The sequence below is a fragment of the Theileria annulata genome, chromosome 1 (genome assembly GCF_000003225.4).
Source record: "Theileria annulata chromosome 1, complete sequence, *** SEQUENCING IN PROGRESS ***".
NCBI lineage: Eukaryota > Apicomplexa > Aconoidasida > Piroplasmida > Theileriidae > Theileria > Theileria annulata.
Genome location: NC_011129.2, coordinates 415,330 through 430,873, shown reverse-complemented (window position 1 = coordinate 430,873; position 15,544 = coordinate 415,330). Strand labels below are relative to the sequence as shown.

At 32.5% G+C, this 15,544-nt stretch overlaps 9 protein-coding genes across 9 annotated transcripts; 6 read left to right on the top strand and 3 right to left on the bottom strand.

Annotated features, from left to right (window-relative positions):
* Positions 1 to 27: 27 nt before the first annotated feature.
* On the top strand, positions 28 to 745 carry TA16935 (nucleolar phosphoprotein (Nopp34); the record flags this gene model as incomplete). Its single annotated transcript, XM_948649.1, has 3 exons — positions 28 to 174; positions 216 to 368; positions 458 to 745. The coding sequence occupies 3 exons, from the start codon at positions 28 to 30 to the stop codon at positions 743 to 745; spliced, it is 588 nt and encodes a 195-aa protein (XP_953742.1).
* Positions 746 to 893: 148 nt separating this feature from the next.
* TA16940 (uncharacterized protein) lies at positions 894 to 3,147 on the top strand (the record flags this gene model as incomplete). The annotated part of the gene is made up of 6 exons (XM_948648.1): positions 894 to 1,120; positions 1,179 to 1,363; positions 1,396 to 1,881; positions 1,956 to 2,259; positions 2,491 to 2,824; positions 2,887 to 3,147. 6 exons carry the CDS (start codon positions 894 to 896, stop codon positions 3,145 to 3,147), a joined length of 1,797 nt encoding a protein of 598 aa, XP_953741.1.
* Positions 3,148 to 3,208: 61 nt separating this feature from the next.
* On the bottom strand, positions 3,209 to 4,411 carry TA16945 (uncharacterized protein; the record flags this gene model as incomplete). The annotated part of the gene is made up of 2 exons (XM_948647.1): positions 3,209 to 4,318; positions 4,349 to 4,411. The coding sequence occupies 2 exons, from the start codon at positions 4,409 to 4,411 to the stop codon at positions 3,209 to 3,211; spliced, it is 1,173 nt and encodes a 390-aa protein (XP_953740.1).
* Positions 4,412 to 4,559: 148 nt separating this feature from the next.
* On the top strand, positions 4,560 to 6,337 carry TA16950 (uncharacterized protein; the record flags this gene model as incomplete). Its single annotated transcript, XM_948646.1, has 2 exons — positions 4,560 to 6,106; positions 6,160 to 6,337. The coding sequence occupies 2 exons, from the start codon at positions 4,560 to 4,562 to the stop codon at positions 6,335 to 6,337; spliced, it is 1,725 nt and encodes a 574-aa protein (XP_953739.1).
* Positions 6,338 to 6,355: 18 nt separating this feature from the next.
* TA16955 (uncharacterized protein) lies at positions 6,356 to 6,667 on the bottom strand (the record flags this gene model as incomplete). Its single annotated transcript, XM_948645.1, has 1 exon — positions 6,356 to 6,667. One exon carries the CDS (start codon positions 6,665 to 6,667, stop codon positions 6,356 to 6,358), a length of 312 nt encoding a protein of 103 aa, XP_953738.1.
* A 179-nt stretch (positions 6,668 to 6,846) lies between these two features.
* TA16960 (uncharacterized protein) lies at positions 6,847 to 8,320 on the bottom strand (the record flags this gene model as incomplete). The annotated part of the gene is made up of 6 exons (XM_948644.1): positions 6,847 to 6,987; positions 7,077 to 7,213; positions 7,263 to 7,482; positions 7,567 to 7,653; positions 7,688 to 7,974; positions 8,014 to 8,320. The coding sequence occupies 6 exons, from the start codon at positions 8,318 to 8,320 to the stop codon at positions 6,847 to 6,849; spliced, it is 1,179 nt and encodes a 392-aa protein (XP_953737.1).
* A 10-nt stretch (positions 8,321 to 8,330) lies between these two features.
* TA16965 (uncharacterized protein) lies at positions 8,331 to 13,442 on the top strand (the record flags this gene model as incomplete). The annotated part of the gene is made up of 1 exon (XM_948643.1): positions 8,331 to 13,442. The coding sequence occupies one exon, from the start codon at positions 8,331 to 8,333 to the stop codon at positions 13,440 to 13,442; it is 5,112 nt and encodes a 1,703-aa protein (XP_953736.1).
* A 275-nt stretch (positions 13,443 to 13,717) lies between these two features.
* Positions 13,718 to 14,077, top strand: TA16970 (ubiquitin-related protein, putative; the record flags this gene model as incomplete). Its single annotated transcript, XM_948642.1, has 3 exons — positions 13,718 to 13,795; positions 13,827 to 13,923; positions 13,962 to 14,077. 3 exons carry the CDS (start codon positions 13,718 to 13,720, stop codon positions 14,075 to 14,077), a joined length of 291 nt encoding a protein of 96 aa, XP_953735.1.
* Positions 14,078 to 14,524: 447 nt separating this feature from the next.
* On the top strand, positions 14,525 to 15,320 carry TA16975 (ATP-dependent Clp-like protease, putative; the record flags this gene model as incomplete). Its single annotated transcript, XM_948641.1, has 4 exons — positions 14,525 to 14,540; positions 14,625 to 14,691; positions 14,722 to 15,147; positions 15,182 to 15,320. 4 exons carry the CDS (start codon positions 14,525 to 14,527, stop codon positions 15,318 to 15,320), a joined length of 648 nt encoding a protein of 215 aa, XP_953734.1.
* Between the last annotated feature and the right edge of the window lie 224 nt (positions 15,321 to 15,544).

The following is a 15,544-nucleotide window of genomic DNA, read 5'->3' as shown; positions in this document are numbered from 1 at the left end:
AATTGTATGTATTATATTTTAGTAAAGATGGAAAGAAAGGTTTCATATAAAAAAAATGAAAATAATGTAATTTATGTTGGAAATTTACCAAAACAACTCTCTGAAGAACAGCTAAAGACTTATTTTAATCAGTTTGGAGATGTAATCAAAATTAGATTGATGAAATCCAAAAAGGTATGAAACATTTTGTTCTAGTCATTTAATAATTTGAATAGACTAATGGATCGAGAGGATATGCTTTTGTCCAGTTTGAGGACCATGAAATCGCAAAGATCGCAGCTGAAACTATGGATAAATACATTATAGATGGCAAAAGCCTTAAGGTTCATGTCAAAGAAGGGGATCAAATAGTCAAACATCTATTTAAAGTATATTATACACATCTATATACCATAGTAGATAATATTAGTGGATAATATATACTTAATATATAAATTGTTATGTATATTAAAAATAGAGAGGGAAAAAGATATCGGTAAAGAAGAATAAAGTAAAGTTGATAAATAACAAATTGGAATTAATGTCGAGAAATTTTGAGACGAAACTAGAAAATATATTAGATTCTATAAAGAATGGAAATAAACATGATTCACATGAGGAAATAAAGTCGTTCATAGATAAATTAAGTGCTAAGGTTGAAAAATTAAAGGATAAACAGAAGAGATTTGATACAGATTTGTATAATGGACAGATTGAAGTTTATTCTAAAGCACTCATAACTTTAAAGAATCATATAAATTCATAATTTTTCAAAACTTTTGTTTATTTGTTCTAATATGTATATGTAATTGTGGGTAGTAGATATTCCACTTAATATATTAAATTTTAATAATCTAATAATAATGTTTAGTATTTTGTAATATTTAAATAAAACTTTGTAATTTCTTAATAAGATGAATTATAATGAGAAGGTAACACAAGGATTCGCATCAGTGCTGTGCACGGATAAACTGATATTCCTCGGACTCCTCGGACCTAACTCAAGGGTCTCGATTTTTAAGTTTCAAGATGGTTCCTTTGATATAAAATTCGTTGGATTCTTATCGCCCCTGATAGGCACTGTAACGAAGATGTTTTTTACCAAAGATGGTTCTAAACTCATTTGTAAAACTAATTGCGGGTATATTAATATAAGTTACTTTGATATAATGGAGTATAATAATAATATGTGTCTTTAGGTATATATATGTATGGGACATAAGCCATGAAACTATAAATACTTTGGAATCTCTCACAAATAACCCACTTTATATTGATGGATATATACCGATTGAGTCAAGAGTTACACCTGTAGCGATTATCGAACCTAATAACTCAGCAGACTGTGCTGATGTTGACCTTTTATACAACGATACACTTATAGGTATTTTAGAATACTATGTATTTACTGTTTAGTGGTTGAAAAGTGGCCAGAATTAAATATAAATCTGTATGATTACAGTAAGGGGAACAAATTAACGACATTTTCTTCACTCTTGGGAGATAATTTTGACAAAAAAAAGTACGTTAGGAGCCTGAAGGCTGATAGTCAAATGGCAACGTTGGATGGAGTTAAAGGGCAATGGGTATCAGTTGGGACTGAATCAGGTACATTACATTTGTGTTTTATACCAGAATTTGATAAACCAATGGAAGAAACTGATAAAAGTGATTTTTTCAAAGAGCTTGACGAGAATCTTAAAACATACTCTTTTAACCTAATGGAAAACGTTGATATAAACACATTAGGCTGGAGATTTAGAAATAAAACTTCAGTAAACCTAACAGTTTTGTGTGGATGTTCAGATGGAACTGTTAGATGTTGTATTATAAACTCTGAGACTTCTCATCTAAAGTTATCTAAAAACGTTTCCTACTCGTATTCTAAAGCTTCCATTTCAGGTTTCTATTAGTATATTTTGAGCAATTATTATATCTAAATTTCTATATATAATAAAATGTTAAATAATGGTTAGGAACTGTGAATAGAATAATATGTGTTAGAGATAACAAGAACGGAACGCCCTTTGTTATTGGCTCTTGTAACATTATAGGAGAGATTGGAAACTTTGAATTTGGAGATTTAGCAACAAATTGCGTTTTTGAGGGTATTTACCAGAGACTCACACAGGAGTTCTCAGACGATATCGTATCATTTGCAAAAGTTCAGGACTTCATTACAGATTTGTGCATCTCACCACAAAATAACTTCGTAATCTTGGTTTCCTCGAACGAAAACGTGTATCTTTGTAATGAAAATACACAGGTTGAGGAGAGAGGGTCGCCCTGGAACAAACCACTTAAATTAGCCTGGAAAACGCCAGAATTCTCCAAATTTCTCAATAATTAATTTTTTAACATTTTTTCTTATCAATTATTCATTTAGAACATAAATTGTGATTTTAATGATTTGGATTTAGTTTGTTAGGCGTTTTACACATCATCAAATGAATTGCGATAAATTATTAAGTTTTGTTTATTTAATGTTTGGAAGATGAAAATATGCTTTAGAGTTGGAAGGAATAACAGTTTGGCGGTCCTCAGAAGGCTAAGGATTTATGGCTCCAGGTACAAGATAGAGAAGATTCAGAAGTTATGCGAAAATTTCGAAAAGGCATGTTGGAGGAGTGTTCGAGTAGCAGAAGAAAGCGCATATATTCGTAAATACCATTTCCTCAAACATTGTATGAACGTGATCAAGTTATATAGACAAAATAAACTATACACACCTTCTGCCTATGAGTTTGACCCAACTCGATTCAAACTATCGCAATATATTTTGGATAAATATGATTTGGACAATGCCAAAGATTGTTTAGATACGGCAAATCACTTGCTTAGCCAGGTATTTATCCAGATTAATTAGATTGACAAACACCTGTTTATGGTTTTATTAATATTTGATAGGTTACTAATGTCGATAACTTAAATGATTCTACACCTAACATTACAAAGGAAATTAAAGAAAATGGTGAATTAAACAGACACTTGGATGTAAAGTCATTAATTAGAGGAATGGATAATCAAACTTTAAACCATGATATAGAAAAGCTAAAGAATATAATTTCAAAATTAGAGGAAAAGGTCCAACTAATTGATGTGCATGGTAAGGACCCGCACGTTGTCGGCTACTCAAAATCGCAATTAGAATCAATGATTAAACTTTAATAGCTATAATGTATATATATGATACAAGAGTGTTTAAATTGTAAATGAAACAATGTTGAAATCAACATAATTTGCACAAGGGCAAAATATCATTTTTGATTTTTTTTAAAATTTCCTTGTCGTGTTTTTTCCACCGCTTGACCTCCAAGTCAGTGTACGTGAACTTAACGAGTAAATTAAACTCCCTTCTTGAGAAAATCCCTTCCACAGAATCGGAAGGTATTTTTTGTAATACTTCGAGGTCAAGATTTCCGACACTCTCACTGAGTGTTTCTTGGTTCATAACTTGGAACTTGAACTTGCGAACCATGCGAATCAGGGTTCTCCTGATGCAGTATCTAATGTACATGAGAGGGACTTGAGGGAACTTGCTCTTAAAGTCAACCTCGCTGAGAAACTTTAAGTTGCTGGAATTAGGTCTCTTTAGGAGCTTACGCATCCATCTGAAACATATCCGGGAAACCATCGTAGGATTGAAACCTGGGTAAAGTGTGGAGTAGACCTTAGGCAAAATAGTCATATTGAAGTGTATTCTGAGCCTAGTGATAGAGTGTTGTGGGAAATTGCTCTGAACTCTGGCCCAGGGGACGTTTTCCAGTGACAAATTCGTATCCTTGCTCATAATCTCCCTTACGAGGTCGTAAAGTTTCTGCTGAAAATCCGGCGTCACATCCAGAGAAGCCTTACTCCCCTTCTTTGTCGAGCCTTTTGTGGTTCCTTTGGTCATTTTCCCTATCCTAGAAATCTTATCAGCTTCCGAAAGTTCAGAATTCTGAACAACAGACCTAAACTTGCTGATATAATGTTTGATCTCGCGAAATTTGTCATGGATTTGCTCTGGGCTCCTCTTTAATTGTTTAGTTACTGACTTCCAAGAATTAATTCCAGACTCTTCATTCAGAAAATAAGTCTTGAGAAGGGCGAACAACTCCTCATTGGTCCACTTCCCAGTCTTGTTGTAGAGAATATGCCTTCTGAAGAAGTTGTAAACAGATCTAGGATGTCGGTTTGGTAGAGTTTCTTGGGCTATGTAAATAAGTGGTGAAGGTACATTCCCTCTTTTTCTTATCAGCCTCTTCAGGGCTGCCTCCCTGGGACAGTTGTAGTTCTCGGAAATGAAATCATCAACAGCTTTCTTGATTTTATCAGATTCCTCTTTGGTGAATTTACCCTAAAGGTATAAGTAAAAAATATCACTTACAGTTTTAAAATCATCGTCATATTTAGTAATTTTTGGTGTAGTCGAAGAATTCTTCTCTGACATTTGCGATTTTAAAATGTAGATTTACAATTTAAAATGTAGAGAAACTAAAAATTAAAAAATCATTAATATTTACTATTTACACAAGAAAGTTTATTTTGATTCTTCACTACATCCACATACCATTCATAAATCAGATATATCATACTTAATGATTCAGATTTCTTCATCTTTTAATGTTAAATATAAAAGATTTTTGATTTCCCATAGTATATTTAAATGTGTTAGTTCAAACGGTCGTTTTTGCTTTAATACACAAAAACAACGAAATCCTTTATTTCATCCTCAAAGTGATCCCATAAATTTTCACAAATCATTCGTTTATCATTTTAGGCCATATTCTACTCAAAACTCTACATTTAACCAGACTTCAACTTATAATCCTATACATTCCCCTGCTTTTAAATTTAGTAATTGGGATAATCATAAAGATGATTCCATTGGTCCAGGAGATTTATACCTGGAAAACATGTTTAACTTTAGCCCAAATGAATGGTTGTCTTTAATTAAAAATTCTGAAGATAATTCACACTTTCTAACACTTTTAACACATTTCCAGAGATATATCCGTCACCTAAAATGCAGCGATCTTTTATACATTATTGAGAAATGCGTAAAGTTTGGAGTTAGAGATAATAATGAGGGGATTGACGTGTGCTACGTCCTACTCTGTGAGATTTTATACAGATTTTTACACGAAAATAATCGCATATTAAGGATAAAGGATATTTCCAGACTTACAAAGGTACTTTTAAAAATTAAGTTCAATAAGGAATCCCCTGAATCTTCTACGGTTCCAGTATGTAGCATGAATTTTGAATATAACAAGGAAGTTTCCGTTTGTGAGAACTGCAAACTGAGATATGGAGATCTGTTGAACCTGAACGGCTCTGACCTGTCCAATATTTTGATGGTAGTTTTGGGGAAATCTCTTCTATTACAATCTAAAGATATGAGGAAATTACATGAAAACTCCGTTGTGCCATATTTGGTGCTTGTTGGAAACAGGAATTCAGTTCTTTGTTCTCATTTAGTTAGGCGAATTTCATCAGTGTATTCCAAAGCTTTTCTATTGAGTAATTCAATACATAACATTTCAATACTACTTCATACTATTAAGAGAACCAAGACTAGAGCTTTTGCTCTCCTTAAGATGATAGTTAATAGGCTCTCAACTAAGGGTGAAATTGAGTCATTATTGGACAAAGAATCAAACCTACATGTTAAACTGATTTCAATATCACAGATTATTCAATTTTGTATAAACTGCCACTACTCATACTCCCAATTTAACCTCAAACTCGACACACTAATTTACTCGATTTTAAAGTATGTTTACAATATTTTCTCAGGGGAGAATATGGAAGAAATAATTAAATTCCCCAACTTTGTATCACAATTAAATTTACTCAGAAAATCAATAAATTTGGAAAGGGTTCATCTGAAAAAGTTGATAGAAGGGAGTGAAATATCATGTTTTTTGGACTCCCTGGAACACATTAAGCCAACATTTGCGCCTAACGAATTCAAAACTAGTAATATCCACTCACAAGTCGACACCATACTCAAATCTTTTAACTATGAAACTTTGTTGGAGCACTACGTCTGTCCTTATATCGTCGATATTTTCGTTCCATCCAAGAATGTTATCATAGAAGTCGACGGACCATATCACTATTCAACTACCATTAACCCGAGGTATTAAAATTATTAAATATATATAGTATTAAATACATACAATGAATGTGTAGGATAAATAAGATATTAAAGAGAGAAGTGGATAATTATCGCTTGGGATATACTCTTAATAGTAAGCTTAAGAGTAGAATCCTCACCAAATCTGGCTTCAAATTTATAAATATACCCTTTTACCAGTGGCCGCAAACTACAAATGAGCAAGTTTACTTCATTTCCAACCTTAAAATTTAATTTTTTAAACTACACATCTTATTTATTTGTTTGAGTTGTGGTTTTCTTTTTAAGCTTCGACATGAAACCTTCCGTTGATGGATTCGCTCCATTGTAGGATCTCCTGAAAATTAATATGGATTTCTTTTCAAACCTCGTCATGTATCTGATTTTTGGATACTTCTGTTTATTATCTGCCTTCTCGTCGTGAAATTTATGAATCTCCTCAAACCCTTCACGAATCCAAATTGATTTATCTCCAATTAACGTGTTGACCGTCTTTTCTGTAGTAGTTTGAGGTTTTTCATCTGACTTTTGCATAAAGCGGAGTTTTCTGAGGTTCGAACTCATTTTTAAAAACCCAGAACTCCGACAAAATATATAATGTTAATTTTACATAATTAATCTCATAATATATATATTTATAAATTTCATTATTAAAGATGATTAATAAATCAAAGTTTCTGATATTTACAGATGATGTGGGAAAACGAGCTTATTCCTCTAGGAAACCGAAGTCGACATCGACCTTAAATAATTTGAAGAGAATCTGGTTGAATTACCTCTGTGGCGCTTTCACTTCCCTTATTGTTCTCGGTGGTTTCAGACGATATTTCAGATGCGTGCATCCAGGTAACTGTTATTCCGTGTAATTTACATGAATTAAGCACCTATAGCATAATTACACTATGTGTATAGTGATGTTAAACTAGAGTAGTGTTAACTGTAAAGTTATCTAAAGGTTATGGCGGTAACAAACCCTTTGTGCAACATCGTGTGTTTTATATTCGATTACTGCTGCTTCATAAGTAGTTCCATGAGATGCCAACATTGCGATTTTTTGGGGTAGTAAAAATTTGGAATTCTCGGAGATCCATTTAGCCAAGTTACCCTTACCTAAAAATAATTATTTAGTGAACAATAATTATGAGTGGATAAACAATACCTTTAGCGCAATCTGGAAGGTTTGGAAAAAATATCTTTGTTTCCCTGTTATCTAAACTAATATTCTTATCAAATGCAGGTTTCATCGGCTTGCTCTTTGTCACCTGCCTTTCCTGAGATATCAAGTCCTTCATAGCCTTTTTAAGCGATTGAATTTTCTCACTAGACTCCTTGTATTCCTCAGAATCCTTCGGTAACTTCGATAAATTTCCAACCAGAGTCTATAAAATGTATATTATTTCTTATTTATACTATCTATTAGGGTTTATACGAATAGTTTGGTATAAAGATAATTGTAGACTAACATTAAGTTCTTTGGTGTAATCTGAAAGTAATTTTTTGGCTTCCCTACTACTATCTTCTTTTTCCTTTAAAGCTTGGTGCATCTTTTCCTATATTTATTATACATAAATAAAGTTTACGAACCTTTTGAACCTTAAATTCGTCTGACTCGTATCTAAAATTTTCTAAGCTAGTTTTGCTTAAACTGTGGTCAAATCTGTTATTAAAGTTAAATTTATTAGATCTAGTCCTTCTTTGAGCATTAAAGTTGGTGTTTTTGTCAGGAAAATCATTCGCATTTGGAAGCTTCCATGACATGTTGCGAATTCTCTTCCTTTGTGCAACTTTTGGAGTTTCAGCCTCATTTCCATTTACAGAAACTGGTTCTGTGTTGGTTTTTTCAGCAGAAGGCGAACGATGTCTCCTCCGTTCTAAAATTTTTGTAAATAAAATATTGGAAGGAAGAATACCTCGGTGATGACGACCATCTGTTGAACCACTTGAATAACTCCTCCTATCCCTTGAAAAACGCCTTCTAGGTTTTGAATAACTGCGCTTACTCCTCGAAACGCTCCTTCTGTAACGCCTTAATGACCTGCTTCTAGAAACGCTTAGGTCGTCGCTAGAATAGCGCCTATAACTATCTCTACTGAGTGAGCGCCTCCTGTATTTATAATTCATATTTTCAGTATATAGAAAATTTATGCCAAAAACGTTGAATTTTCCTAATCTTTTTCTAAGTTTACTCATGTGGTAAATTGGGTAAGTGTAACTCATAAATTGTGGTATGTTTGAACTAATTAGTATGAGTAATTTGGACTCCGGTGCACATTCATCTCACGGAAATTTTAATTTAAACTCTAATTCTATTGGCATTTCCTGTGAAAATGAAAATTTATCAAAATGTGTTACACCAACCCTTAAATCTAGAAAAAGGTCTTCGCCTGAAGATAAACCACTTTCAAAATCCGAAAATTTTGAATCTTTTGATAATCCAATCTCTGATGAGTTAATGGATAGTGTAAAAAATTTTTCAAATGAAGTTGAGGATAAATTAAACAGCATAGAGGAAAAGGGTGTTATACATAAAAACCCTTCCACTGAAAATCATAGTGTAAAATATTTAAAAACACCGAATAGCCGTGTTAAATCAACAAATTCAGCAACTACTGGAGATATGTGTTGCGAAACTAGAAAAATTAGTGAACAAACGCCTAAACCCAGCGGCGTTCATAGACTGTCAATGTTGGATCTGCTAATGAACAATGATAATTGTTTAGACGAAACAAGCGATAACGTTTCGGAAGTTTACAGTTCCTTAACCTCCTCAGTTAATAGGTTAGGAACGCCTGTGAGATCCAATTCAAAGGATTATACAAAAAAGTATGATAGTTTTCAATCCTTAAGTACAACGGATATTGAATCGTCTAACGCTGAAATTGATAGAAATCGTTCTGAAGAGACTTTTTCTAGTAGTGAACCTGTAATATCGGATGATACGGTTCGCACTGAGGAAATGGTTACTGCGGAAAGCGGATATTCAACTGATATTGAACCAGTTGTAGATGAGTTTGAACATTTAATTAAGTGTTTAAGAGACCCGGAATATTTTGAAAAGTTAGAAAACCTCCCTACTTTACTATTTCTGTCAGAGCTAGAGTTTGATAAACTGTTGAAACTAGAAGATATTTTAGTTCCAATACTCAAACAGTTACAAGAAGCGAGTAACTTTTTTTACAAATTGTATGTTATGAACGTTGCTTTGCAGATAATGGAACCCAAATTGAACATAAAAACTTTTTACGAAAACATAACAAGTTTAATAAAAGTAGCTTGCGGACCTAATACACCGTTCAACCCTGAAAATATAGAGAATGGAGGATTGGAACAAATGTTCATCCAATTATTGAATAGTACCTCAAGTCTGTTGGTACATCTGGGTTCTGATGAGTTGGATGTTTTGTTTAAGCTCCTATTCCCTTTCTTTTACAATTTCTATCCAATTGATATGATTATTGTCGCCGCTTTTGGAGTTTGTAAGGAAATTGTTAAGAGGCTTCACCTAGACCAAGTTAAGTCAGCTTTGAAGTACATAACTTCTAACTTTATATTTTTTAACACTCGCCTATACAACACTAACACACCCACAAGTAATGATAGCAGTTGTATTTCTAAATCAACCTCCACTGAAAACAGTGCTAAAGTTAGAAAAGAAGATGATAGCGTAAAAATATATACGAGAGATAGGGACACAGGAAATACAAATAATTTCTATTATGTGGAGATTATAGTGATACTGTTTGAGCAAATGTTCATTAACACGTCTAGAATAGACGAGAATAATATAGGTGAAGGTATCGGAGATGAAAAGGAGTCTTACGGAATATTTAAGAATAATTTTAGAGATTTTGTAAATGACACGTTTTATATGGAGAATGTAACGTTTAGAAGCCGAAAAGTATTTTTTCAAATTTTGATACAGAAACTAGAAAATCCCAAGCACCCATTCGTGTCGTTCATGGTGTATGAATTGTTGTCTATGTTAATTGCGCACATTAACGGGAATTATCTAAATGGTAAGAGACCAAATGAGAAAGAAGATGTTAAAGAAATAAAGGGAGAAAAGAATACAAAAAAACTACAGTCACTTAGGTTCCTGCTGATAATATCAAGTCATTTGTTCGAATTGTATAATAGAGTTCTAAGAATTCCATTTGTAAACCGTAATAAAACTAAGTATCTGAGTGATTTGGATTTAAGTAAAAATATGAAAGAAATAACATTTGAGAATATTAAGGAAAATATTATGGGATATTTGAATTACATTAGCATAAAAGACGCTACTTCAGAGCTGAATAACCTTGGAACGTGCATATTTTACACGTTCCTTAAGGACTACTGTTACATTAACAATGTGAAGGAGATGCAACAGTTGCTGTTGTTCCTTAAAATTTTTAAATATTTAGGAGTGAATAATGCTAATTTCTCTGGTGTCAGTGGATCGAATAAAAAAATTAATTATATTTTCAACAATATTAACTATTCCCACGTGTTCAATTACCCATACCTGTCGGAAGCCAAATACCATAACAGCCCCGCACATAGGATAGATCTTTTAATTCTGGATCTGTATGTTTACAATATTGTTCGCGAGCTCTATGATTCGATATTGGATACGGTTATTAATTTAATACACACAATTAATGAAAATACGACACTTAGACTATGCATTGATTTCATATATGAGGTGGTGAGTAAGAACTACGATTACCTGTTGGATAAAAAAATAAAAACCATGTTGTTGATCTCAATATCAGACTACAACGTTTACGTTAGACAACAAGTCATAAATATATACACAAATTTTCTGGTTCATTTCTACAATAAGAAGGGAGTTTCAGGGAAAAATGCTAGAGATGATATTGAATTTGAGGACGAACTTATGAGATACATATCTGAAATTCTTATAGACAAGATGTTATTAACTACAAAGGATTTAAATTATAAAATCAGGCTAGGATCACTGAAGTTCCTACATATGTTCCTCAGCCTAGTGCAAATCGAAAGATATTTTGATGTAGTGTCTGCTTTGGCCGGAAGAAGTTTAGACTCATATAGAGAACACCAACAAGTTAAAAGGGCACTATATAACCTGTTGTGTAGCGCGTTCTTTATATACTCAATAGAAACTTTAAATTCTGATTCGTTTTCGAGCATTAAACATACCTATGAAAATAAATCAAATAGTCAAGTGAGTCCAGAAGAACAATTTTTGAAAAGATCACTCGATCACCAAAAGAAGATGTTTTTGGAAAGATTTGTCAGGGTAATACTTTATAAAATGGAGTCTTACAAAGGAAAACTAAACCCTATTCTAATAATGTTCAACTATTACCAAAGTAATACTGAAGTTATATTGGACCCAATTGGTTATTATGGCGGTAGTCGTAATTCTAATATGACAAGGAAAGATGTAGTAGGAAATAATACTAATTTAACTGATCCCGAAACAATAGTAAATAATTGGCTAGAAAATTTACTTGATTTATTTTTGATGAAGAGGTCCACGGGTGCCCGCTACTTCGAACTTACTGAGGCTTTGAGTGTGTTTAAGCTATTTGGAGAAGTTTACCCAAAGCTTTTTGTAAAACATCTAGTTTATTTCATACCGTACCTGAAGCTAGTGGATGGGATTCTACTAGACGTTGAACAAGTTAACCTGATTATTGCAATTAACAACCTCATAATTATAGTCTATAGGTACCTTAAAAACTCCAAACCTGCCACAAAAGGTGATGCTGTGAAAGATGAAGATGAGATATTGTGTGAATTGAACAACATAGCCAACAATGTAGTTGGCCTGGTCAACTATAATTCACCCATTTTGGTAAGGTCAATAATTCAGCTACTGACCTATAACAATCAGGAATATCTAATGAAGATATATGAAACATCATTTAAGTACCTCAACAACATAAAGAAAATTCTATCCTCTTTCCTGAATTCTAACTTGGGGAAAGATAAGCTGGAATTGAGAAGTAGTGTTTTGAATCACAAGATGCTGGGTAATTTAAACGTGAGTATATACTCGTGGCAGCTGGCCTGCATATCTGAGTTTAACGACACTGAATTCAAGGTTTTCAAGCTTTTCATAGAAATATTCAAGCTGTACAATGGCTTGGATATCGAAAGTATCTCAGGCCTGTTAATCCAGTGCTGTTGTAGGTACATGTCAAACCTAAATAACCTTTACAAAGTCGACCACAAAGAATTGAAGTCTGTGCTTTCAGAAATTTATGAATATTACCAGACTAAGCCAGACAAATACAATAATCTGATCCTGATACTGAATCGAATGTTGAACACATACCATGCTTTATCCTCAAGTTCAGATTCTGAAACCCCTGATTCTGAAAATATTATCGACCAAGACAACAAAAATCAGAAAGAGAAAAGAGACTTGATAAACCTAATGTATATAATGATACAAAAGTATACAAATGCATTCATGAGCCTAATAACTAACTATTACGATAATGAAGGTAAGGCTGGAATTACAGATCTTGAAAATCACCTTTATTTTAATAAAGAAGAGAATCAGGAAAAGTTATTTGGAGAGGTATTATATGATAAATATGATAAGGTGGTGTACATGGAGATTATAGAGATAATTATTGTTAATCGACTTACAAACGTGCAGGAGTTGTTGCCCTTTGTATTTGCACAGTTAATTTCACCAGATTTACACGTACAGAGGGTGGCAGAAAATAACTTAAAGATCATAATTAAGCAGGATATTAACCTATTCCTGGGTAAGATGAACACTTGTTTCGAAACTCTCTTTAAAAGTGTGGTCCATCAATTTTTCAGAAACAGTTTCGTTCTAGGTGTTGCAGGAGAGTTCATTCATTCAGCGCTCCAAGGAGTGTTTAGAATATATCTAGAACTACTTCAGGCTAAGAGATCTAACACAAAGATGTTTATAACATCACTACTAATGCAGACCAAGACGATACACACAATTGAGTTTAAAGATTGGATCGAGAGAGAAATAAAGTTGGGAAATAGGAATGATTGGAAACTTTTAAATTCAATGAAAGTGTACGAAGGATTCATAAACAAACTCAAGGAACTAGTAGACAAGATCAAGGTAGAAAAGGGAGAGGAGAGGAACAAATTATTTTTAGAGTATTTTCAATATCTGTATGCAAATCTTATTTGTGTATTACTCGATGGGCTCACATTTAAAAACAAGAAGGATTCAGCTTTCGCAATCACAAAGATTCGTGATGTTGTAAATGACAATACACACATTTTAACATCAGACGATAAAATTACAAAATTCGTAAACACCAGACTCAAGAGGATCTCTAATAGAATTAAAAATACTTATAAATAACATACTAATATTGTTTTTTAATTATTTTCTTATACATGGGGTGTGGCCTAGTGGTAATGATAACCAATTTAAAGATGCAGAATAAAATAATTATTTAAAATTCTTCAAAACTAAGATTAACTATATATATTCAAAGAATCCATTATATTTTTGGTCAGTATCTGATCCATTTTTGTGTAACTCCAGAAAAACATCTGGTATTCCATTGATTACATCAAACCAATCTATTTAAATTTTAAATGCTTAGATCTTTCCAATTTATATACTAGCTCAACATGGACGAAAATACAGTTAAAGAGAATAATCAACCAGAGCCTGAAAATGAGCATATTCAACTTAAAGTTCGATCTCCAGTAAGTTTTAATAAAATTTTAAAAAGTCTAGGACGGTTCCGAAGTCTACTTTAAAATCAAAAAAAAGACAAAATTGGAAAAACTCATGAACACATATTGCAGTCGTCTGGGTCAATCACCAGAAGCAGGTATTTTTATTAACTACCCATTTTCACAACCAATGTAGTGAGATTCCTATTTGATGGTGATAGAATTAAAGGAGATGCAACACCTGAAGAACTGGGAATTGAAAACGGAGATATTATTGATGCAATGGTACAACAGACTGGCGGTACCATTTAACCACAAATTTCTCATTTCCTTCACTAATTTTTTAATTAATTAATTTACTAGATTATTTTTATAATATATATTCATTTTGATGTACATTAAGTTTCAATCTTTGTCTTCTAGACCTATGTGTGCCTTCCATGAAAAGTTGTATTATATACAATTCTTTTATTTAAAAATAATGTCTAAATGTTGATTCTAATTAAAATTTTAGATTTATAGTTTATTTGGGGAGAAATGAGAGTATATATGGGCAGAGTAATCCATAACATAAGATTCCATGGAAGTGCTTGAAATTACAATTCAAATACTTCTATTTTTAAGTTTTATTAAGGTAAACAAAGTTGATGTTTATAGATAATAATTGTTCTATAGGAAAGGTGTTACACATTTAAGATCAATCATATTAACAATGGTATGTTTAAATTATACAAATATGATTAGGGAAATTCAACAATAATGTTTATTATAACAAGTTTTTTAATAAAGACGACAAAAGATGTAATTTGCATATACAAAATGTAATAGGTAATTTAATTAATCTGAATGTTTATTTAAGGAATCCCTAAGGTTTCATACAAACATCCAGGATCAAACCAAGTTGAATGGGAAGATATACATAATAGGTTATTTTAACAAGATGGAAAATACTTTAGACTATTCAGAGAACGTATACTGTTCGTTAGTCAACCATTGGACGATGAATACGTAAATCAACTTATAGCAGCAATACTATGCCTGGATAACGAAACATCAGAGAAACCAATCACATTGTATATTAACAGCCCTGGAGGGAATATGCATGCTGGACTATCGCTATATGACACTCTAGAGGTAAAAACTAATAAAGATAAATTTAATCAGCACGTCCGGTCGGAAATAGTAACAATAAACGTAGGCCTTTGTGCCTCAACTGCCACACTACTGTTAGGCTCGGGAACTCCAGGAAAAAGATATGGACTTCAGCACTCAAGAGTTCTATTATTGCAGCCTAGCGGTCTTGCAGAAGGCACAGCTGAACAGATCAAAATTGAGGCTCAACACATATTAGAAATCAAAAAAAACTTAATTGAAATTTACAGGTACCACGACACCCTAAATAATAATTTGATTCAGTAACATAACAAAACAACCGTATGAAAAAATAGCATCAGATATCGAAAGGGATAATTTCATGTCTTCAGAAGAATACAAATCCTACGGGCTAATTGATGAAATTATAACAAATTCCGAAACTAAGCTAATTCAAAAATGAAGTTTTAATAGGTATAGATAATACCTGAATTCAATGTCTTAGATTATAATTATTCTATCCTCTAAACACTATACACAAAAATACGAGATGACTCGACTCAGTGAACATTACGCAACCTCGTCCAAGTCGACGAATTTTAAATAACTAATTTTATAATTTATTTTTATTTTAATAAACATAAATGAAGAGAATAATACTAAAATTATCAACTTTAGCTAGTTAAT